Genomic DNA, 24,440 nt, shown 5'->3' with positions numbered 1-24,440 from the left:
GAAAACCAGACTGTCTTTTGCAGCTGCTGCCGACATGGCCCCATCCCTGGAGGTTCCAATTCAGTAGTTCTGCGGAGGGAGGGGCCTGGGCACCTGCATCCCCCCAGGTGAGTCTGAGGTGGGCTGCTGCCTGAGAACCCCGCTGTAAGGAGCCCACTGCTGGGCGAGCTGTCTGGTGATGGGGGTCCTCGCCCCAGCTTCACCACTTACTAGTGGCCCAATTTTGTATATGCCCAGGAGTGAGATGGCTGGGTCATATGGTAATTCTATTTTTAGTTTTTTAAGGAACCTCCATAGTGTTCTCCATAGTGGCTGTATCAATTTACATTCCCACCAACAGTGCAAGAGGGTTCCTTTTTCTCCACACCCTCTCCAGCATTCATTGTTTGTAGATTTTCTCATGATGCCCATTCTAACTGGTGTGAGGTGATACCTCATTGTAGTTTTGATTTGCATTTCCCTAATAATTGGTGATGTTGAGCAGCTTTTCATGTGCCTCTTGGCCATCTGTATGTCTTCTTTGGAGAAATGTCTATTTAGGTCTTCTGCCCATTTTTGGATTGGGTTGTTTTTTTAATATTGAGCTGCATGAGCTGTTTGTTTATATATTTTGGAGATTAATCCTTTGTCCATTGATTCGTTTGCAAATATTTTCTCCCATTCTGAAGGTTGTCTTTTCATCTTGTTTGTAGTTTCCTTTGCTTGGCAAAAGCCGTTAAGTTTCATTAGGTCCCATTTGTTTACTTTTGTTTTTATTTCCATTACTCTAGGAGGTGGTTCGAAATAGATCTTGCTGTGATTTATGTCAGAGAGTGTTCTTTCTATGTTTTCCTCTAAGAGTTTTATAGTGTCCAGTCTTACATTTAGGTCTCTAATCCATTTTGAGTTATTTTTTTTGTGTGTATGGTGTTAGGGTGTGTTCTAATTTCATTCTTTTACATGTAGCTGTCCAGTTTTCCCAGCACCACTTATTGAAGAGACTGTCTTTTCTCCATTGTATATCCTTGCCTCCTTTGTCATAGATTAGTTGACCATAGGTGCGTGCGTTTATCTCTGGGCTTTCTATCCTGTTCCATTGATCTATATTTATGTTTTTCTGCCTGTTCCATATTGTCTTGATTATTGTAGCTTTGTAGTATAGTCTGAAGTCAGGGAGTCTGATTCCTCCAGCTCCGTATTTTTCCCTCAAGACTGCTTTGGCTATTCAGGGTCTTTTGTGCCTCCATATAAACTTTAAGATTTTTTGTTCTAGCTCTGTAAAAAATGCCATTGGTAATTTGATAGAGATTGCACTGAATCTGTAGATTGCTTTGAGTAGTATAGTCTTTTGCACAATATTGATTCTTCCAATCCAAGAACACAGTGTATCTCTCCATCTGTTTGTATCATCTTTAATTTCTTTCATCAGTGTCTTATAGTTTTCTGCATACAGGTCTTTTGTCTCCCTAGGTAGGTTTATTCCTAGGTATTTTATTCTTTTTGTTGCAATGGGAAATGGGAGTGTTTCCTTAATTTCTCTTTCAGATTTCTCATCATTAGTGTATAGGAATGCAAGAGATTTCTGTGCATTCATTTTGCATCCTGCAACTTTACCAAATTCATTGATTAGCTCTTGAAGTTTTCTGGTGGCATCTTTAGGATTCTCTACGTATAGTATCATGTCATCTGCAAACAGTGACAGTTTTACTTCTTCTTTTCCAATTTGTATTTCTTTTTCTTCTCTGATTGCCGTGGCTAGGACTTGCAAAACTATGTCGAATAATAGTGGCGAGCGTGGACATCCTTGTCTTGTTCCTGACCTTAGAGGAAATGCTCTCAGGTTTTCACCATTGAGAATCATGTTTGCTGTGGGTTTGTTGTATATGCCCTTTATTATGTTGAGGTAGGTTCCCTGTATGCCCACTTTCTGGAGAGCTTTTATCATAAATGGGTGTTGAATTTTGTCAAAAGCTTTTTCTGCATCTACTGAGATGATCATATGGTTTTTCTTCTTCAATTTGTTAATATGGTGTATCACACTGATTGATTTACATATATTGAAGAATCTTTGCATCCCTGGGATAAATCCCACTTGATCATGGTGTATGATCCTTTTAATGTGTTGTTGGATTCTGTTTGCTAGTATTTCGTTGAGGATCTTTTCATCTATATTCATCAGCAATATTGGTCTGTAATATCTTCATGTTCCTTCGCCAGGAAATGAAGATTTACAAGGATCATCTCTGCCCTACCTTTTCACAGGCTTGTCACGTTGATGGAATGAAATAACAGACGGAAATTGCAAGGAAAGCTATACAAATTGTTGTCTGTAACTACTGTTGTGAGGGGCTTCCCTTTCTGCCAGCAATCAGCCAGATGCGGCCTGCATCTCGGCATGTCAACTGTAGCACTCCTCCTCCTCAGGACAGCGTGGACCATGCACTTCCATGGAGTCCTGGGTTCCCCCAGCATCTGTAGTTTCTGGCCAATTCCCCTTTAGTAGGATGTACCACAGGTACCTGAGACCTCAGCTCTCTCCTTAGGAAAGAGACAGGACTGGCTGCTGGCAGGTCTGAGTTCCCCAACTGTTACTCTGGTCTCCTACGTGCCTCCTGGAAAACTGTATTTTCAAGATTCATAAGGGCTTGAGGTGAAGTTTTCCTTTCAACTTTGGAGTTACTTAAGAGTTCAAGGAATCATAAAGCCGGAAGGGACCTTAGAATCATTTAGGCCAAATCTCTTATTTCATAAAACAGCAAAGGGAGGCCCAGAGAGGCTAGGTGACTTGCCTCAAATCATAGCTAAGTAATGATACTGCAGATGGAACTAGTATCTAGCTTCCTGACACCTACATCAGCCCTCTTATTTTATTATTTTAAGCTGCTATTCCTTCTTATTGTCTGACACGCATGTTGTGGAGTAAATATAAATCCACAATAAATTCCACAAAGGCCAGCAGGTGAAGGGATGAGAAACAGATTGGTCAAAGTGGTCAGGCTGGTCCGTACCCAGATCAAGTACCCAGGGCTTCCTCTCTTGTCTTGCTCTTCCCTCTGCCTGGGACGTTCCTCCCTCAGATATCCAATGACCTACCCCCTCACCTCAGTCAAGCCTGTCCTTGAAAACGAATGAGGGATGCTGAATTGGCACTAACCCTACACCCTGGCTTCCATATTTCTGCAGGAAGGTCTTACAAGAGAGCCTTCAAAAACCACAGGAAGGGAGGCGCTGAGGTCAGAGATGATTTCTAGGAAATACTCATTAGCTGGGGGACCTCGGGCAAGCCATTTCCCCTCTCTGGGTCTTCATTGTCTCTACAACAAGGGGCTGGCCCAGTGACTGCTAAGATATGCCTCAACCTCTGGGCCTCCTATAACAAAGCAGCGTCGCTACAAGAGACTGCACTGTTTCATAAGCTAACTGGTCCGGTTCTCAAACTTGACCCAGTCATTACCTCCCCACATCATGAAGAGCACAGAATACGCCCACATTCTCAACTCATGGGTCCTGATATACCTCAAGACCAGATACTCACGAAGTCCCCTCTTTCCTCCTCCAGTGTCTCCTGGAAGAGATGGGCGTACATGAAACCGTCAGGTTTAATGGGTACTTTTCCTCAGAGGATAACAGATATGCAGTGAATGAAATGAAAAACTGCTCAGGTGGCAGGAACTGTGTGACTATTTGTTTTGTAGTCAAGAAGTTTTAGATTCAAAATGGATCTATCTTACTTTACAATGGCTGTGTGTATATGTGTGGATGTATGTGTTGTGTGTGTGTGTGCAGGTGCAAGCGCAGATATGATTTTGAAAACACAAGATGGATTTACGTATGCATCTATTATCTATAAGACGTATATAAAATGTATTTTTGCTCACGGAAATCAAAAGTTACTTTGATAACTAACACTCCTTGAATGACTAATGTGCTTAGCACTTTACACAGTTTTTCTCCAACTCAAAATAAGTCTACGGAGTTGGGATTATTTTCTCATGTTACAAAGGAAGAAGCTGAGGTTCTGAGAATTAACTAATATGACCAACAACACAGTTACTGGAACAGTCTGTTTTTGCAGTGCAGGCTGGCCTGACTCCAGCTTGAAGACACAATGATCTGAAGAAAATGCTGCAGGTCTGACCTTCAGCCACTCATTCTCAGCTCCTCTCCCTCAGGCAGCATCACACCCCCGTTCCTGTTCTCTGTGAAGTGCTGCTGGGGCCTGGGCAGGTCTGCTCACCACTGGAGACCATTCCTTTCAGAGTCAGGAGGGAACCAGTGCCACATACATATTTTCCAAGCTCTGGACACTGAGAGGGCCTAGAAACAGTGAGATCTTAATACCAGTGAGAACACCCAGCACTCAGATCTTGGTTTCCAAAGATCATTCTCCAACTTAAAGAACAAGAGCTCTTTGGAGAAGTGGTTGATCTCAGGGCTGGGAATCATTCAGGGAAAATACAAGAGCCTAGAGCATCTTTAGGATCCAGAAAGTAGAAAAGTACTCAAAAAAGGACAGGGCATGCTGAAAAGGGCACAGGTACCACCTGAAAGAGCTCTTAAAATGGTCAACATGGGACCTAGAGGGGTGGGATAGGGAGGGTGGGAGGGAGGGAGATGCAAGAGGGAAGAGATATGGGAACATACGTATATGTATAACTGGTTCACTTTGTTATAAAGCAGAAACTAACACACCATTGTAAAGCAATTATCCTCCAATAAAGATGTAAAAAAAAAAAAGGTCGACATGGGAACAATTTTAGCAACAAAATAAATAATAAAAGTGTTGGGTTATATCCCATAGAGTAAAGTAAAAATCTGAGTCCATGCGGATATAAAAAGTACCTGAATCAATAAAGAGCAAAGGCAATTCTTTCTTACAGAAGAATTCCAATTAATAAATTTAAAAATTAATAAATGTAGGAGGAATGAGGAAAACAAAATCACTATTAGAACCAAGTTTGAGGAAAACCAGGATATTTGCATAGCTTCAAAGTATCTTCCTCCAAGATAGTGATTAATTACAAAGGGAAAAATAGTAACTTTACAGCGTAGAAACCTGGCTGATATCCCTTTAACCATGCGCCCAAGGTTAACTTCACCAGTAATAAGACATGTTGACATGGGTGCTCCTGACATGAGGTACATCACTTCTGTAGTTGTCAAAAACGTATACCCTGGGGCTTCCCTGGTGGCACAGTGGTTAAGAATCCGCCTGCAGGGGACACGGGTTCGAGCCCTGGTCTGGGAAGATCCCACATGCTGCGAAGCAACTAAGCCCGTGCACCACAGCTACTGAGCCTGCGCTCTAGAGCCCGTGCGCCACACCTGCTGAGCCTGCGTGTCACAACTACTGAAGCCTGTGCACCTAGAGCCCGTGCTCCGCAACAAGAGAAGCCACTGCAGTGAGAAGCCCACGCACCACAAGGAAGAGTAGCCCTCACTCGCTGCTACTAGAGAAAGCCCGCGCACAGCAACGAAGACCCAACGCAGCCAAAAATAAATAAATAAATAAATTTATGAAACAAACAAATGCATAACCTCAGTCTAAAATTTATATGGCAGATGGAACCACCCCCACCCTCGCTCTTTCTTTTCCATTTCAGTTGGTGGCCACTCTGTTCTTCCAGCTGCTCAGGCTAAAAATCACCATTGATGCCTCTTTTTCTTACACCTGTACCCAATCCATCCGAAAAATATGCTGGCTCTATTCTCTACAGCCCATACGCTCAAGATTCTATATCCAGAATCTGATCACTTCACAACGCCTCCCCTGAAAATACCCTGGTCCAGATCCCCATCATCTCTAACTTGATTACAAAAGCCCTCACCAGAGACTACTCTCAACCCAACGGCTGGTAGGATCCATTTAAGAATGTAAGTTGGATCGTGTCACTCCAGGCTGTCCAAAACCCTCATTTGGCTCAGAACACAAGCAAACATACTCATCATAGCCTACCGGGCCCGACACCGTCTGGTCCCTGTTGCCCCATAACCTCCTTCCCACTGCCCTCCCTGCCCCTTCTGCTCCCAGCTGGCCTCCCTGCCATTCCTGCACATGCCAGACATACACCTCCTTTGGGACCTTTGCTCTAGCTGCCCCCTCTGTGCGGAATGCTCTTCCTCCAAATACAAGCTTGGCTAACATCCTCACCTCCTTCAAGGCTTGGTTTAAGTCTCATCCTCTCATGAGAGCTCCCCTAATACCCCATAAAACTGTAATCCTCCCACATTCTCCTAACCTTGCCTATTTAGCACTTACCACCTTTAACATACTCTATGATTTATTTATGTATTAGGCTTACTGTCTTGTCCTCTCTGCTAGAAGGATCTTTGTCTGTTTTGCTCACTGATGTTTCCCAAGCACCAAGAACAACAATTAGCACAGGGAATCCTAAATAAACACCTGTTTAGCACATGAATGAATTCCAGGCCGCATGAATCTGGGAGAGATGAATGGCAGGAAACAGGTCAAGTCTGTTTTCTAAAATGGAGGGACCACCACCTTTTACTACAGGGGAAAACCATCAAACCAACCCTAGAGAGCAGGCCCGGACAGAACCTGAGGGCTACAGGAGCCACTTCTGGCCTTTCAGCAAGTCCATGTGTCACCTGACACTTGGAGGCAAACCTTCTTCTCTGGCCAAATAAAGGCTGACCCCCCTTCTGCAGGGTCAGGAGAACCTGCCAATACTGGGAGGGCAGTGAGCTGAGACACTGGTACCACAGTTGTGTCTAGTGCTTTTGTACATTACCTCATTTAATTTTCCCAACTATACAGCTGACGTTTCCATGATTTCCTCTTTATGGATGAGGAAACCAAGGCTCTGAAGAGTTGAGGCACTTGCTTGAGACACACACTCATGACTGCTGGAGCTCAGATTCCAGCCAGGTCAGGGTGACAGGGATGCCCATGCCTGGTTTGCCTCAGCTGTCCTGAGGGCCCTCAGCAACTGGAGATCTACCTGCGAAGCTGTCATGGTTACTCAGGAGAGCCCTGTGCCCAGGTCCTAGCCCCTACAGCCCTCTCTGCTGGCTTCCCACCAAAGCCCCACCTGGATATGGTGACGAGACAGGCGGAAGATCTCCTGGGCCATCAGCAACGTCTTTGAGTCCATCACCAGGTACAGGAGATGCAGGAGGGCAAGGAAGCCTGCTCCTCTCAAGTCTGTGGCTGGATTTGTTCCTAAAACAAAAACCAAGAGGAAATTCAGGGTGCTTAATGAAATCCCTGCTCTGTGAGATTCAATGACTTGGTTACCTTGATCACTGCCCAAGTGGAGAGCCTAGACTTCCCCTGCCTGACTATAACAAGGTGCCCCTCAGCTCTGCCAAGGCAGTCAAAGAAGCGGGGAGCTGGGACTTTTATCCTTCTCTAGTGCTAAGGAGCCCACCACACCCTCTGTGACATCAGTGGAGGCTACATGGGAACAGCAATGAGGCACCCCTGCCCCACCCAGCCAGTGGTATTAGTGGAGGTCAAGTGGGATACCTGGATTTCTATCCCCACCTGGCAGTAATGAGGTGACATCACCCTTCCCCCACTGCCCAGTGTCAGAGGAGGCCTGCTAAAATAGAAGATTTAAAGATGATCAACACTGTCATTACATAATACCCACAATATCTAGGACACAATAAAAAACCACTCATTACACCAAGAACTAGGAAAATCTCAATTTGAATGAGAAAAGACAATCAACAGATAGCAACACTGAGATCACACATATGTTGGAATTACCTGATAAGGAATTTATAGCAGCTGTCCTAGGCAGAATAACGGCACCTCCAGAGATCTCCACGTCCTAATCCCCAGAACCTACAAGTACGTTCTGTTGCACAGCAAGGGGGAATCAAGATTGCAGTTAGAATGAAGGTTGCTAATCAGGATAGGGAGAGTATCCTGGATTATCTGGCTGGGCCCAATGTAGTCAGAAGAATCCTTAAAAGTGAGAGAGGGAGGTAGAAGCACAGAGTCAGAAAAAGAGATGTGAGAGGACAGAATCAGCTCGGAGAGATGCTGTGTTCCTGGCTCTGAAGGAGGAGGAACGTGGGCGGACTCTAGAAGGTGGAAAAGGCACAGAAATAGATTTTCTCCTAGAGCCTCCAAAAAGGAATGCAGCCCTGCTGCTACCTTGATCGTGCCCCAGTGAGACTGTGTCAGACCTCTGAACTACAGAACTAGAAGATAATAAATCTGTGTTGATTTAAGCCACTAAGTTTGTGGTAATTTTCTGCAGCAACAATAGAAAACTACTATAGCAGCTATCATAAAAATGCCTTTGATAAGCAATTACAAACATTTGAAAAAAATGAAAAAACAGAAAGTCTCAGTAAAGAAATATCAGACATAAAGAACCAAACAGAAACTTCAGAACTGAAAAATGTCATACCTAAAATTAAAAACTCACTGGATGGGCTCAACATCAGAATAGAGACCAAAGAGGAAAGAACCAGTGAACTTGAAGATGGAACAATATAAACTGCCCAATCTGATCAATAGAGAGAAAAAACAAAACAAAATAAACAGAGCCTGGAGACCTCTGAGCTATACAGAGATCCCCCTAAAGTGAACAGAGCCTCTGGGACCTGTGGAACAGTAACAGAAGATCTAGCATCTGTGTCATCAGAGTTGTACAAGGGAGGAGAAAGAGCAGGGCTGAAAAAAGTACTCAAAGTAATAATGGCTGAAAATTTACCAAATTTGGCCAAAGACATAAACCTACAGATTCAAGAAGCTGAGCAAACCCTTAATGAGATAAGCCCAAAGAAATATCCACTAAGACATATCATAGTCAAACTCCTGCAAACAAAAGAAAAAAAACAAACAAAAAAGATCTTGAAAGCAGAGAGAGAAACAACTTCTTATCTAACAAGGAGGAATAATTCAAGTAACAGCAGATTTCTCATCAGAAACCATGGAGGCCAAAAGGAAGTAGCACATTTATTTTCAAGTGCTGAAAGAAAAGACCTGTCAACCTGGAATTCTACATTCAGAGAAATTATCCTTCAGGAGTGAAGGGGAAATCAAGACACTCTCAGATGAAGGAAAGCTAAAGAATCTATTGCCAGCAGACCTACTTTAGAAAATGGCTAAAGGAAGTTCCTGAAACAGAAAGGAAGTGATAAAAGAAGGAATCTTAGAATACCAGAACAGAAGAAAGAACAATGGAGAGAGCAAATCTATGGGTAAATACAACAGACCTTGCTTCTCCTCTTGAGTTATTTAAATTAATGGTTGAAACAAAAATCATAACACTGATGTGATTCCCAATGTACACAGAGGGAATATTTAGGACAATTATATTATAGATGAAGGTAGGTAAAGGGACTTAAACACATTGTCAGTACCAACAGAGCACCAATTAATTATGAGTATATAGTTTCCTTTTTAAATTATCTTCCTATTCTATACAAATGTAATTTGATATGATTTTGAAAAAATAGTACAGTCCCAAACCAGGTGAAATCATTTTGTTTCACTCAAAAAAATGAAATAATATAAAAAAAATTTTCATCGATAGTAAAAGAAAAGAATAAAAAGAAAACACTGGATTCCAAATCCTATCACTCCCATGCTTTCTATCTCCCTTAGAGTAAATATTTTACACTGGCCTGCAAGGCCCCGAGTGAACTATTCTCCTTCCCCACGTCAGCCACACTCCTTGCTATTTCTCAGCAAGAGTTACACACATTTCACCTCAGGGCCCTTGCATTTGCTGTACCCTCTTCCTGAAATGCTCTACCCCAGATATCCTGTCTCATGGTGCTGGCATGACAGGAAGAGGACTGTCTCGGTTCTCACGCTAGTCCTGGAATAAGGAGTCAGGGAGAAGATGAACCATTCCTCTCTCTTACCCTGAAAGCCCAGATCTTCCCAGTGGTCTCCATGGAGGGCACAGTCAAACTTGGAGCCGGTCAGCTTCTTATAGATGGTCTGGAGGACTCGGCCATGCATTGGGTCTTGGCTATCCAGGCCACCTGCCCCAAAACACACCCATGCTCTGTTGGATTGGCCCTCACGGGAGGACTGAGTGCTTCCCAGAGAACGGTACAGCCAAGACAGACCTGGCCGGTGCTCCAGACACTCTGCTCTCCCCCCAACATGGTAAATGCAATAGCCCTGGCTTAGTCTCAGCAATTGGGTAGGCAAACTGCTCCCTGCCTGACCACTCACGCAGCGCCTGCCCTGTGGTGGCCCCCATGCACTCACACTGAGCGATTGTCAGGACCAGGTCCCTTTCTTCACGGAGGCCCCGGTGCAGCTTCGGAGGCCCGAAGAGGCAGTGCCGGAGGGCAGCAAGCCCGGTCCTTCGGATCGCTGGCTGGATTCTTTTCTGGGGAGGAAGGTGCAGTCAATAGGCAGAGTGCTGTGTTCATTTGCTTTAATGAACTTACCATCAGCCTCAGTACAGGACTGGTCTTGCAGAAAGGAGTGGTTCTCCCACTAACTGGCTGGCTTCTGGGCCAGGGAAATGGGGCAGAAGCTGTGAAGCATCTGTGAATCTCTGGAGACAGGCTCTTCCAGCTCGTAGGCTCTTTGTAAGTAGAGAGAGATGTCCCCAGGCATAGGCATTATCAGCTGTTCGTCTACATTTGGTCCTCTGGGCTTTTCCAGAAATAGCTATGTCACTGACTACCAAGGAAGCTAGAGGTGGCTGGCTATGGAGGCTGGCATCTCACAGCTGCCAGGCCAAGTTTCCCAGCAGGGCTGCTTCCACCCTTTGTATGTCTGTCTCTGTCTCTCTCTGTAAAGGACATAAATATAAAGTCTAACAGCCCTCTCAACTTCCAAGATAAGACAGTCAGTGGCGGGGGGGACTTCTCTGGTGGTGCAGTGGTTAAGACTGCATGCTTGCAATGCAAGGGGTGCTCGTTCAATCCCTGGTCAGGGAACTAAGATCCTGCATGCCATGTGGCATGGCCAAACAAACAAACAAACAGTCAGTGGGCACTTTTTTGGAGCAGGATACCCCTGAGGGGAGCTGGCGCCTCCTGTCCACACCACAGCAGCAGTGCCTAAACCAGCTCCTGCTGACTTCTCCTTGTTCACAGCCATTGCCGCAGGGCTTAGGATACTCTGATTTCGGCAGCCTCTGGATCTCTGGGTCCTACAAACCAATCTGATTCCTATCTTTTTAGCCTCTCTCCTTGAGCCAGGCTTTAGGTTGAAGATCTGAAATCACAGTTCTCTAAACTTACTACTGGTCACTCAGGATTCCCCAGAAAGCTTGTCAGCTTTTACTCTCCTTAATATTCTTTCTTTTTCCAACCCCACATTTTTTTTTTTTTTTGGGGGTACGCGGGCCTCTCACTGTTGTGGCCTCTCCCGTTGCGGAGCACAGGCTCCGGACGCACAGACTCAGCGGCCATGGCTCACGGGCCCAGTCGCTCTGCGGCATGTGGGATCTTCCCGGACCGGGGCACGAACCCGTGTCCCCCGCATCGGCAGGCGGACTTTCAACCACTGCGCCACCAGGGAAGCCCCCCACATATTTTTTAAATTCCCAAATAACTTCTTGTTCCTCTAGGGGATGGAAGATTTTCCTACGGTGGCAGTGAATTCCTCAGCTCTCTGGACAGGCGGCCCTGCTTCCCCAGGAACTCCCTAGCATCTGATTGCAGACCTCCCCATCCCTAGGAGGGGAGAGCAGGGAGCAGCTCCACGGGCCCCTATAAGACAGGGCCCCTAGAGCTCTGGGGGCACAGTCCCTGAAAGGCCGCCGGGGCCCACATGACATGTGGGTCCTTGGCCACTTGTGATCCTGCACCCCGAGACTTCTTAGTTGAGACAGAGACCTCGCCTGGAAATTCCCATCTTGCTTGCCCAGTGCCCTATCCTGGTGGGGAAGAAACCTGGCTCCTGGGAAGAAAGTGCTTTGCTTGAGACCCCCAAACCTCCCTACTGTCATACCTTGAAGGAAGAGAGGTCCACGGTCTGGAAATGCTGGAGGGCCTCAATGAAAGAGATGAGCTGCCCAGGCTGGTCTGAGCTGGTCCGGCTCCCTGTGGCAAAAGGAAAGACACTCTGGCACTTGTAACAGTAGTCATTCTATCAGCAGACATTTACTGAGGGCCGCTGGTTGCCACCTCTAAGCCCAGCGCTGACTTGCAGCTGTAAACGTCAGACACCTACAGTTACAACCGACCCTCCTCTGTCAAGGGGGTGGCGTTATCTGCTGGGCTGACTCCCTTTCGGACCCAGCTGTGCAGAGGCTGACTAGGCTAAGCCCTGCAATGAGTGGGGATAGCTCTGCAGGGGCCCCTAATGTCCACTCATCTGTGAGCGGGGGTAAGTCACTGCCTGGAGGAGGTACCCATGCAGCAGCATGCTACAGGTTTGTTCAGGGGCCTTTCCTATCTTCTACTTTGCCCCTTCTCATGCCCTGGATACGAATGATCCCCTATCCAGCCTTCGTCACAGGGTACTGACTCATCAGTCCGCAATACAGGTGATGGCTGATACAGTCCACTCTAACATCTCTTCAGGAGCTCAAGTGGGGCTCAGGCTAGATTTGGGTCCCAGTTCTCCCCTCCCACAGCTCCATCCAAACCTCCTGAAAGGCACGAGAGGCAGTTTTTGATGCAGCCCTCAGAGGCTTCCAGCAGGTGGCTTCAGCCCCCATTTCCAGGGACTTCCTTGTACAGTGACCACCCTGCTCGACCGGACACAGGGGTCCTGGCTGCCTGACCTCATCACCCTGCAGAAGCTGACCCTGACAAAGGTCCTCCCTGTCTTCTCTCACGGCCGGCGGCCCTCTCCCCACGGCATTCATCCCCATTCCCTCCAGAGGTCGATGGCATCACCTCTGAATTGGGAAAAGAGATTTTATCCGATGTCACGTATTGAAAACGAGAAGACCCAGGAATTCTGGATCCTAATCCCAGAGGCACAGAACATTAGCCACACAGGTGGATCGTGTGCTTAGCAGCAGTGGGCTGTGAGGAGGCGGCACCATCCCTGCAGTTACCTGTCTCTGGCTGGATACTGTCCACAGCTTCCCATTCTTCTTGGGCTCGGAGCACCTCTGTATTCATAACTGCAATAGTGAGAAAAGGAGACCCTCTGAGATCTAGGTGTGTTCGGATTGCTGCCGTAGCCCCTGGCCTTACCTGCCTGCCTTGGGCCTTGTCGCTACCCTCTGATATGCCAGAGTGAGCTTTCAAAAAGGCAGATCTGACGTCAGCCTGCTGCTCAGAACCCTCCAGGGATTCTCCATAATTCTCAAGATGAAACCCCAACTCTTCACAATTGGGAGACTTCTTACCTCTCTGGCTCTGTCCTAGGGCATCCAGAAGTACCTGAAGTCTCTCAACACCCGCCTTGGGTGCCTTTGCACACCCCGCTCTCCCACCTGCAGTTCCAGCCCCTTCTAGCGCAGTTCCATCTCATCCTTCAGCCAATTCCAGTATCACTCTCACCTGGGTGCCTTCTTTAGCCTCTGTAATCTGCGTTAGGAGCTGCTCCGTGAGAGACCCCGACACCCCATGCTTACCACCTTGTTGCAACTGTCTTGCCCGCTGCACTGGGAGCCACAGGAAGGTAGGGTTCTGAGCGCCTGACACAGGACAGGTGCACAGTGAATGTTTTCGTTGTTGTTGTTTTTTGTTTGTTTGTTTTGTTTTTGGCCATACCTCACAGCATGCGGGATCTTAGTTTCCCATCCAGGGATCAAATCCATGCCCCCTGCAGTGGATGCTTTAAGTCCTAACCACTAGACCGCAGGGAATTCCCCACAATGAATGTGTGATGAGTGAATAAAAGCACAACAAAAGCGGGGGAAACAGAAGAAAGCAGCAGCAGGACAGGCGCTCTACAACCACCACACAGCCCTCTTCTCTACACCACAGCCGCCACTCTCTGGGCCAAACTGATGGCAGCATGGCCCATCACTGGCTTCTCCCATTTGCTACGGAGGACACTGGCCAACAGTGGGCAGGATGGAGAGACCTCTGTTTGACACCCAAGCTCGTGAGCCTTCTAGCCTGGGTGGTGAAAGCAGGTTAGGACAGCTCCCCTCTGCCTTGCAATCCGGGCTGAGGACATTCACGGGACAGTGAACTGTTTTGGAAGTATACTTGCAAATTAAAGAAAAAGCTACCAAAACCTCAAAACACGAAGGGATAATGAGGACAAGGATGCTGCTGGGGAGCTGGAGGGGACAGCTGGGAAGCACAGTGTAGAGCCACACAGCCCGTGAACTTTGCATCTCTGTCCCCCACGAGCTGTACTTCTCCGGGCAGGTTACTTAACCATTTGTAATCACTCTTCCAACCACTGTGAGGATGACGTCACTCTTCAGATTCCAGGGGAGTATGTGGCCCAAAGGCCACTTGCTCAATAAACATCAGCTAGTAGCACTGACGCAGCTGTGGGCTTGGGTCTGGCAGGGATGTGGACGGTGGGAGCAGATAAGATGGGTCTGGGGTCCTGAATCCTGGACCTCTAGGACCTTCAACCTTGCCAGCCCCAGCCCGGGGTAGCAGACTACACCAGGGCTTCCAAACTAGATAACTTCAACAGAATACAGAACATTCAACCTGGGACAGTGAAGAAAATAAAACTTACTTCCAGCATGCTGGACCCTTGGGAGATGAAAAAAGAGGGACAAAGTGGCTAAACAAGAAGAGCGGACCAGCAGCCATGGATCTCCTCACGACGCTGAGAAGAAGCTCCCCACCCTTCACCCCTCATCCACATCCAGCTTCACTGACTTGTCACCCTTCAGATCATTATGAGCAACTCGATCAATCTTTCACCCCACGCACCTTCCCCTACAAACGAGTGGATCAAAGGTTGTGAGCCAGGAGCACAAACCTCACAGGCAAGGGTGTGGGAGCTTACTGTGACAGCAAGGTAGTCAAGAGAAAGTCCAAGGTCTCAAGCAGCAATGCAATCTGGTGCCCAAACTGGAGACAAACATCTAACCCGTGTAAGAGCATCTCTCTCCTTTCTTGGTTCCTTTAGGACTCCCACCTCTGAAGATGATCCTGACATAAATACTATTTTTCCCCTAAACTAACAGAAGAACGAGGAGCCACAACCCAAATCTCCAGGATAACAAAGCCAGCTCACGTTAGCACGGCTCTTTATTGTTTTTCCTTTTGTCAATTGCCTCCTTTATTTAGGCCCTCTTCTACTTATTTTTTTTTAATATATATATATTTTTGCGGTACGTGGGCCTCTCTCTGTTGTGGCCTCTCCTGTTGCGGAGCACAGGCTCCAGATGCGCAAGCTCAGCAGCCATAGCTCACGGGCCTAGCCGCTCCGCGGCATGTGGGATCTTCCCGGACCGGGGTACGAACCCGTGTCCCCTGCATCGGCAGGCGGACTCTCAACCACTGCGCCACCAGGGAAGCCCTCTCTTCTACTTATTCACATAGTAAATGGCACAGCTGATTTAGTCGGCCTATTAGTTTAAATTAGCTGAGAGCAATCTGGGGAGAAGATTGTAGTTGTTTAGTATGATTAAGAATATCTGGGGCTACCCTGGTGGCGCAGTGGTTGAGAGTCCGCCTGCTGATGCAGGTGACATGGGTTCGTGCCCCGGTCCGGGAGGACCCCACACGCCATGGAGTGGCTGGGCCCGTGAGCCGTGGCTGCTGAGCCTGTGCGTCTGGAGCCTGTGCGTCCGGAGCCTGTGCTCCGCAACGGGAGAGGCCACAACAGTGAGAGGCCCGCGTACCGCAAAAAAAAAAAAAAAAGGAGTATCTGGCACGTAAATGCCAGTTGCACTGAAATAGAAAATATTTTAGCATTTAAGGCAACACCTCTAATAAATGTTAGGTTTGTCACCACATGGTAAAGACAAAATTCAATTAAAAGATACTTTACAGACCTCCATATAATTTTTCTACATTGGAATATTTTTAATAGACCCCATATTCTTAGAGATTACATTTTCAGTTTACAGAATTTAAAGATAACAATGCACACCAATGAGCGCTCACTATGATTTACATTCTGTGTGCTAAGCACTTTACATTATCTCATTTAATCCTTACACAATTTCTATCATACAGGTTCTGATATAATCCCTGTTTTATAGATGAGGAAAGTGAGGGTCAGAAAGATTCAGTTACTTGCTCAAGGTCATAGGGCTGATGGGTGAAAGAGGCAGGACTTAAGCCAGAGGTATCTGACTCCAGAACTGGTTCTTCTGAATTGGTGAGTGTGCTTTTCTGTGTAATAAATTAGCAAGTAGAATGAGCTTTAAATATAGTATGGGAAGAGCCATGTCAAGCAGATAAAACAGGATAACTTTTCAAAGGCTTTTCACCCACTCTGTCTCATTTCATTATCACAACATCCCTTTGAGGACAAAGGAGGTACTAATATTTCCACTGTAGACACAGAGATTCTATGATTTGCCCCAAAGGCGCACAGTAAGCTACCGGCAGGGCTTGTGGGGCCAAATTAGAACTCAGGTCTCTAACTTCCCTTGAAAGATGATAACTCTATGAAGTTCCCCAGGAAGGGCTTCCCTGGTGGCACAGTGGTTAAGAATCCACCCGCCAATGCAGGGGACACGGGTTCGATCCCTGGTCCGGGAAGATCCCACATGCCGCGGAGCAACTAAGCCTGTGTGCCACAACTACTGAGGCTGCGCTCTAGAGCCCGCGAGCCACAACTACTGAGCCCGTGAACCACAACTACTGAAGCCCACATGCCTAGAGCCCGTGCTCCGCAACATGAGAAGCCACCGCAATGCGAAGCCCGCGCACCGCAATGAAGAGTGGACCCCGCTCACTGCTACTAGAGAAAGCCCACGCGCAGCAACGAAGACCCAACGCAGCCAAAAATAAATTAAAAAATTTATATATATATTAAAAAAATTCTACAGGAAAAGTAGTGAGAGAAATTCAAATGAGGAAAAGCAGACCCATAGGGAGCTCCGCCTTGAATCCCACGCAGGCTCCGAGGAGGACTTACCAGCCGGCTCCCAGCCATTCGATTCTGCAGTCAGGGCCCGGAGGATACCATGGTTCTTCAACTCTGAAATCTGTAGGGGCAGCTGACCCTTAGTGTGAGGGTGGAGTCCACATCCCTCCACCCACACAAACAAGTCCCACCCGCTGTACCAAGTGTCCTTGAAACTGGAGGCCAGAAGAATCTAGTCTTCCCACATGGGTTGGTTAAAGCCAATCTTAAAGAGAAGCACCCAGAAAATGCCAACTATGACGGAGCAGTTGAGTGACGTGAGGACAAGTATGAATATATGCCCTCCTTGGAGAGCAAACAGACAAAAATCCACTCAACTCAACCGAGACAGAGGTGTGCTTTCCGTATTCCCACTGCACTTTAGGTTCTGCCTCATTGTAACAATTATCTTATTAGATAGAGGTTGTTTTGCATGCCTGTGCCCTCCCCACCCCCCCATCCAAAGTGTGAGCTACTGGAGGGCAGGGTCTGTGCCATCCTGTGTCCCAGTGCCTGGCACCACATAACAGCAAGTACCACAAGCTTCTACCGACAGGAAGCACTGAGGTGTGGGTGATACGTACAGGAATTCCCCTGAAAGCCAGAAGAGCACTGTTGTCCTTGTCACATGGTGGAGGGTACCCAGCAGACACACCTTCAATCTGCAAGACAACCCAAAGTCAGTCTCCTGGGCACGTAGTAGTCCCTCAAAGATGACAGCTTAAACGTCACACGTTTTTCCAATAACACACACACACAAAATGGATGAACTCCCGAGAAGTCAACTACGAGGAATACTGTAAGGGAAAACTCCTGTTTAATCGGTCTTAAGAAAAACCACGAAAAGCTTAATATGAATATAATCTTTAAAAAATTTATTTTTAATATATTTTATTTATTTATTTATTTTTGGCTGTGTTGGGTCTTCACTGCTGTGTGTGGACTTTCTCTACTTATGGCGAGTAGGGTCTACTCTTCATTGTGGTGCACGGGCTTCTCATTGCGGTGGCTTCTCTTGTTGTGGAGCACGGGCTCTAGGCGCGCAGACTTCAGCAGTTGTGGCACGTGGGCTCAGTAGTTGTGGCTCGCGGGCTCTAGAGCGCAGGCTCAGTAGCTGTGGTGCACAGACTTAGCTGCTCCGCAGCATGTGGGATCTTCCCGGACCAGGGATCGAACCCGTGTCCCCTGCATTGGCAGGCAGATTCTTAACCACTGCGCCACCAGGGAATCCCAACGTTAATATAATATTATACAGATTTCCTGGCTCCGTTCAAGGTCTCAGGGCTCTGAGTAAGTAAAGTTGAGTGAAGCAGTTCCCTCACTTTTGGCCTTTCTGCTCAGCCAAACCTTCCCCCTACTGGAGCTTAAAAAACCATCTAACCAACTTTTTGCAACTCATATCACCAATACAGGGCTAATTTTCCTAATATGTTAAAAAAAAAAAACCCTACAAATCAGTAAGGAAAAAAACAAACCCAGTAGAAAAACTGGCACGGATATGGATAGTTTACATAAAAGGAAACACAAATAGTTCTTAAACATGTGAAGAAATGCTCAACCTTACTCATAACAAGAGAAATGTCAAATAAAACTACTCTGGGATAATGTTTTTCACTTATCCTATTATCAAAAAGTGTGGTAACACTGTGCTGGCTAGACGACCAAGAGTTGTAAGACACTGGAGAGTGAATTGGTACCACCTCTCTGGCTTGACAATACCTGATGAAATCACATATGCTGTGCACATTTGGGGCCTGCAATTTCATTCTAGGAATTTATCTAACACATACAGTCATCCATGTACAAATGACATGCTTACAGTGTCATTCATGGTAGTACTGTTTATAAAAACAGAAAGCTAGAAAAACCCTGACTGTCCACTAATGGACTTTTATTATACTTTATATTTTGCCCCCAGTTTTACTGGGATATAACTGACATACAGCACTATATGAGTTTAAGGTGTACAGCATAATGATCTGACTTATATACATCGTGAAATGATGACTACAATAGGTTTAGTGAACATCCATCATCTATAGATACAACATCAACAAATAGAAAAAAAATTTTTTTTTCCTTGTGATGAGAACTCTTAGGATTTACTCTTAATAACTTTCATTTATAATATACAGCAGTGTTATCCTTATCATGTTGTACATTACATTCCTAGTACTTATTTTCTTATAACTGGAAGTTTGTACCTTTTGACCACCTTCATCCAATTCCACCCCCGCCTCTGGTAGCCACAAATCTGATCTCTTTTTCTATGAGTTCCTTTGTTTGTTTTTGTTTTTGATTTTTTTTTATTTTTGGCTGCCTTGGTCTTTGTTGCTGTGTGTGGGATTTCTCTAGTTGTGGTGAGCGAGGGCTGCTCTTCATTGCAGTGTGCGGGCTTCTCACTGTGGTGGCTCCACGTTGCAGAGCACGGTCTCTAGGCACGCAGGCTTCAGTAGTTGTGGCTCGCTGGCTCTAGAGCGCAGGCTCAGTAGTTGTGGTGCACGGGCTTAGTTGCTCCGCGGCATGTGGGATCTTCCCAGACCAGGGATTGAACCCGTGTCCCCTGCATTGGCACGCGGATTCTTAACCACTGCGCCACCAGAGAAGTCCCTATTTGCTTCCGAAGTATAATTGACCTACAACACAATGTTAGTTCCTGCTGCACAACACAGTGATTTGATATTTCTATACATTTCAAAATGATCGCCATGATAAATCTAGTTGTCACCAATGGACTAATTTTAAACAAATTAAAGCATATCCACTCAATGAGATCCTATACAGCCACAAAAAAAGAGTAAGAAAGTGCTTTATGGACAATCTGGAACAATCTTCATGATATATTAAGTGAAAACACAAAGGGCAGAGTATATACACTATTTTACCATTTGAATTTCTAAAAAACACATGAATATATTTGCTTGTCTTTACAGAGACTATTTCCAGAATTATATCCAAGGAAGTAGTAACTTTGCCTCCATCAGGAAAATTGGGTAGCTGGGGACAAGGGTGGAAGGTAGTTTTTTCACTATATGTACATCCTCTGTACTTTTGGATTTGGAACCATCTGCAGAATTATTTTCTCTAAAATAAATAAAAGAAAAAATAATAATTAAAGGAATCATTGCTTATGTCAAGGCCCAAGAATCCCAGATGGTCCTGTTACTCTAATCCCTTCCACATATTTTTGCCAACTAACACTCCTTAAACACAGCTTTGATTTTTTTGATTTCTTTTTGCCTGGGACACAAGAATGGACACCTAAACACACCACAGCTGAGCTAACTCCTCTGTAACTGGCCTCACGATGCCTAAGCACTATTGTCTCCCACTTTGATCCACTGAACATATTTGCTGCAGTTCCTCTCACCTCCAGCCCTTGGGTCATGTGGTTTTCCTCCAGAATCCGCCCCCACCTCCACCTTCTCAGTGTTTTCTGGTCCCTTCAAGATCAGTTCCACCTCCTTGGGGAGGCCGACCTTACCAACTGGGGCTACAATGGTCCCTCACGTCTCTAAGTCCTATAGCCCCTCTGTATGCGGCACAAGGGCCTCTGCAAAAGACCCGTCTCCCCAATCAGACTGCCGCTTTGAGTGCAGGGACTTTCTCATATACTTGTTTTATATTTCTTAGGCCACTTGCACAGCACTAGGCTCAAGATACATTCTCAAAAATATCTGGTAATTCATTGTGCTGAACAGCTCCCTGGAGAAGTCTGTGCGCTCAGGACTCATCGCATCCTTCCTTTCCCTCTCCAATTCAGTCCCCTCTAGTGTCCAAAGATGGATGTTCTCCGGAAGAACAGTTCATCTATCTTAGAACAGTGACAAAAACCTCCCTGGACTCCCAAAGCACAGGCTTTGTCCCCATTCTGGCCACTGAATCCCACAGGCTCCATTTAAGACTATTTCTGGGCAAGGTAGTGAAAAAGGTAAGGAATGCAGGGTAAGCCACCAGGCTTACACAAAGACAGAGCACACTGGGGGACTTCCCTAGTGGTCCGGTGGATAAGACTCTGGGCTCCCAATGCAGGGGGCCTGGGTTCGATCCCTGGTCAGGGAACTAGATCCTGCATGCTGCAACTAAGACCCAGTGCAGCCGAGAAGAAAAAAAAAAAAAGACATAGCACATTGAATCAGGGGTCCTGACGATAATCAGGCCAAAACACGCATTGAAGAGAGAAAGGGCCAGTAAGGTAAACAACCCAAATTGATGAAATGCACATTTCTTGGGGGATTCTGCCTGAAATTCTCTTCCCACCCAAGCAAATCCAGACCAAAATCCCATAGCCCACTTAGAAAATAAGCTGTCAGGAAAGGCAATTGACCCAGAAGTGACTAGAAGCTTCTTCTAGTAGAACAAAGAGAACTACAGTGAGGATTTTTCCTACACATTTCTAAAGCTCCACATCCTCTTGATGTACGCTCTATCTTATTACTATTAACAACATAACCCAAACCAACACCTTCTTTCTCAAACAGAAGTGCTTGCTTACCTGTCCATCTCTTAATTCTTTCTCATTATGGAAAGAGCAAGAGTCTTCATTCATGACTCAAAATCATGTGTTCAAGTGAACTCTGTCCTTGGGCTGAGAAAGGAGTTCAATAAGGTCTGAGATTAGAAGCTCTGGGGAGAGCCCTAGATCCGACTCTTCTACCTTTGCCTTCCTTCTTGGCAATCATTTAGACTAAGAACAAGAAAACAGTCCCTGTGTGCCATCACCAGGGTGTAGGTTTCTGTGAGTCCCAAAAGAAGTCCCTGAGGTCTCTGGAGCATCAGCCCTGAAAAAAAAAAATTAAAGAATAAAACTGGTTTCATCATTCAGTTATGCCTCTGTTAAGAACTGACTTTAGGGCTTCCCTGGTGGCACATTGGTTGAGAGTCCGCCTGCCGATGCAGGGGACACGGGTTTGTGCCCCGGCCCGGGAAGAGCCCACATGCCGCGGAGCGGCTGGGCCCATGAGCCATGGCCGCTGAGCCTGCGCGTCCAGAGCCTGTGCTCCGCAACGGGAGAGGCCACAACAGTGAGAGGCCCGCGTACCGCAAAAAAAAAAAGAAAAAAGAACCGACTTTAAAAATCTTCAAGCAGCTGTAAACATATTCTGAGTAAACAGGCTTCTTTAGCCAAATGCCTGCCTCTTACTCTCTATGTCACTGGATGGAAATAAGGGGTCCCTGCAGGAGTCCGAGGGCTGGACCATCAGTACCCAGGAGGCAGTACCACTGTGAGTGGTGGGGATCTGTTTCTGACGATGAAGTTACTGAGATCTGGGGCAGCATCTCAAAGGGGTGAGGCTGATCTAGAGTGACACGTTGGTGCGTGGTCTTAGCTGAAGTGCTCGGGCTTTGCTCAGGTCTCAGACGCAGGTTGGGCCTAATACCAGATTCGGTTCCTACGACGGTAGAAACTCAAAATGCAACACTGTGCCTACCCTTCCTCAGTGAGCACCAATATTGTACATGTGGCAGCTGCCTAGCCAGTCTGGCTAGCTCTAAGCCCTTCCTCCCGTGAGTCCACCTTAGGAAGAGGGCTGGACAGGCCCACACCTCATCATGGGGGAAGGGGACACCATGGATGTCTGTCACAACAAGAATCTGGATAAGTACGCATATGGCTGGCAGTCATACCTCACAAACTTGGTTGACTTTTGTTTTTTTTTTGGCACGCTGCACGGCTTGCAGGATCTTAGTTCCCTGACCAGGGGTTGAACCCAGGCCTTTGGCAGTGAAAGCGTGAAGTCCTAACCACTGGACCGCCAGGGAATTCCCCAGACTTGGTTGACTAAGGAAGGAGGGTGGCACTGCTCTGAGGTCAGCCCTCCAGAGAATACGATCTGGGTTCCCTACAAACTGGCTGCCAGTAACAAGATGGACTCTTTGTCAGGGGGGCAGGACGCAGTGACTGATTCCTAACACCAAGGGCAGGAACACCTCCCGACTCTAGGGCTAGACATTTGGCTCACTGTAAAGGAGGGCAAGGGCAGTGCTCCTCAGGAACTAGCTCTCTCTGGGGCCTCAGCGTCTGCCTCCCTCTCCTTTCCCTCCTCCTGGACCTCCATGACAGCATATGACCAAACACTCACACACTGGCCAGCCCTGCAAAGGCGACAGGCAGGTATGGCGACAGCAATCTCAGGAAGGCTCTGCTGTTACTGGGCTCGACATGTATCAGGCAGCGTAGATGCATGACCAGCTTTACACGCCTGCGAGTGCATCAGTTCTGGCTGCAGCCCTGCTGGGGGCTTCAATAGGGACAGCTACTATCTGTAACAGAGAAAGAAAAGAGCAGAAACTGTCAAACAAGCACGTACTCGAAGTCACAGAGTCCCTCCTACCACTATTAGGCAAGTTCCTGATGGCTGGGCCTGAAGAAATGGCCTTCCTACAAAGATGGATCCTTTCCAAATTCAGTATTTATGGTGCACCCACTTTACTTTTTTTTTTTTTTTTTGCGGTACGCGGGCCTCTCACTGTTGTGGCCTCTCCCGTTGCGGAGCACAGGCTCCGGACGCGCAGGCTCAGCGGCCACGGCTCACGGGCCCAGCCGCTCCGCGGCATGTGGGATCTTCCTGGACCGGGGCACGAACCCCTGTCCCCTGCATCGGCAGGCGGACTCCCAACCACTGCGCCACCAGGGAAGCCCTACTTTTTTAATTTAAAACATGTTTTAATTGAAGTAGAGTTGACTTTCAATGTCATGTTAGTTTCAGATGTACAGCGCAGTGATTCAATTATATATATAATATATATCTGAATATAGATATTCTTTTTCGGATAGCTTTCCATTATAGGTTATTACAAGATATTGAATATAGTTCCCTGTGCTCTACAGTATGTCCTTGTTTATTTTTATGGTGCACCCACTTTAGGCAATGAGCTACATTAAGGGAAACGATTTTAAGTTTAAGCTTGCTGGAGCTTAAACTCTCTGAATAGGTATTTAATCTAGAAATTGGGTCCACACCTTAAATACAAATGCGCACACAGGTATGGCAGTTCTTTCATCGGCCTTGTCGCTGCGGCCTCCCCGGCCCTTCCAGCCCCGACCAGGCCTCCGCCGCAGGCATCACCATCCCAGGGGGGCGCCGCGGCCAAAACTACTGGCCACTTTGGGGTCACAAATCCCGGTGCTCGCCGGCTGTGATGCGCGTATGTTAAACGAGATCTCAGTCCATCGAGACACCCAGCCAGAGAGGGTGGGGACTCCGGACAGAAACTTTCTCGGTGGGGAAAACAGGAAAGCAACTTGCCTCAGGTCATCCACAAAACCGAGGTCTCCGGTCTGCCAGTAAGGAGTCTCTCTCTGTTGTGCAACTCTCAGCCTTGTCTCGCCCCAGGGCGACCATTTCCGCCCCCCATTCCTTTTCCTCGGACCCCCGGGGCTCGCCGGCTGAGCCCCCTAGTTCCCAGAGCTTTCGCGATTGGGTTCCCGCAACCCCTCAGGGCCTCCTCCGCGCATGCGCACGGCCCTCCTCCGCGCATGCGCACGACCCTCCGCGCCGCCAGAGACGTGGGTACGACGAGCCGCAATGGTCAATCTCCGCCG

General features: G+C 47.0%; 1 protein-coding gene across 3 annotated transcripts in view; it reads right to left on the bottom strand.

Moving 5' to 3' along the window:
- Positions 1-24,355, bottom strand: part of ELMOD3 (ELMO domain containing 3) — a 29,048-nt gene extending 4,693 nt beyond the window's left edge. Inside the window, exons 1-10 of one of the 3 annotated variants that reach the window (XM_081254218.1) lie at positions 23,859-24,355; positions 22,978-23,158; positions 21,390-21,675; positions 17,479-17,556; positions 16,907-16,988; positions 12,945-13,013; positions 11,888-11,979; positions 10,187-10,310; positions 9,832-9,954; positions 7,032-7,162 (exon numbers count right to left, since the gene is read on the bottom strand). In XM_081254218.1, the coding sequence (XP_081110344.1) occupies positions 7,032-7,162; positions 9,832-9,954; positions 10,187-10,310; positions 11,888-11,979; positions 12,945-13,013; positions 16,907-16,988; positions 17,479-17,556; positions 21,390-21,443 (753 nt within the window). In that variant the 5' untranslated portion in view covers positions 21,444-21,675; positions 22,978-23,158; positions 23,859-24,355. The remainder of the gene's footprint in view (positions 1-7,031; positions 7,163-9,831; positions 9,955-10,186; positions 10,311-11,887; positions 11,980-12,944; positions 13,014-16,906; positions 16,989-17,478; positions 17,557-21,389; positions 21,676-22,977; positions 23,159-23,858) is intronic. The other 2 variants (XM_081254220.1, XM_081254219.1) reach the window with 2 other exon arrangements.
- Positions 24,356-24,440: the final 85 nt, after the last annotated feature.

The sequence above is a fragment of the Mesoplodon bidens genome (assembly GCF_964165515.1).
Source record: "Mesoplodon bidens genome assembly, chromosome: 14".
In the NCBI taxonomy this organism is placed as follows: Eukaryota; Metazoa; Chordata; class Mammalia; order Artiodactyla; family Ziphiidae; genus Mesoplodon; species Mesoplodon bidens.
The sequence above is the reverse complement of the archived record's forward strand: the minus strand, read 5'-3'. Positions and strand labels throughout refer to the sequence as shown.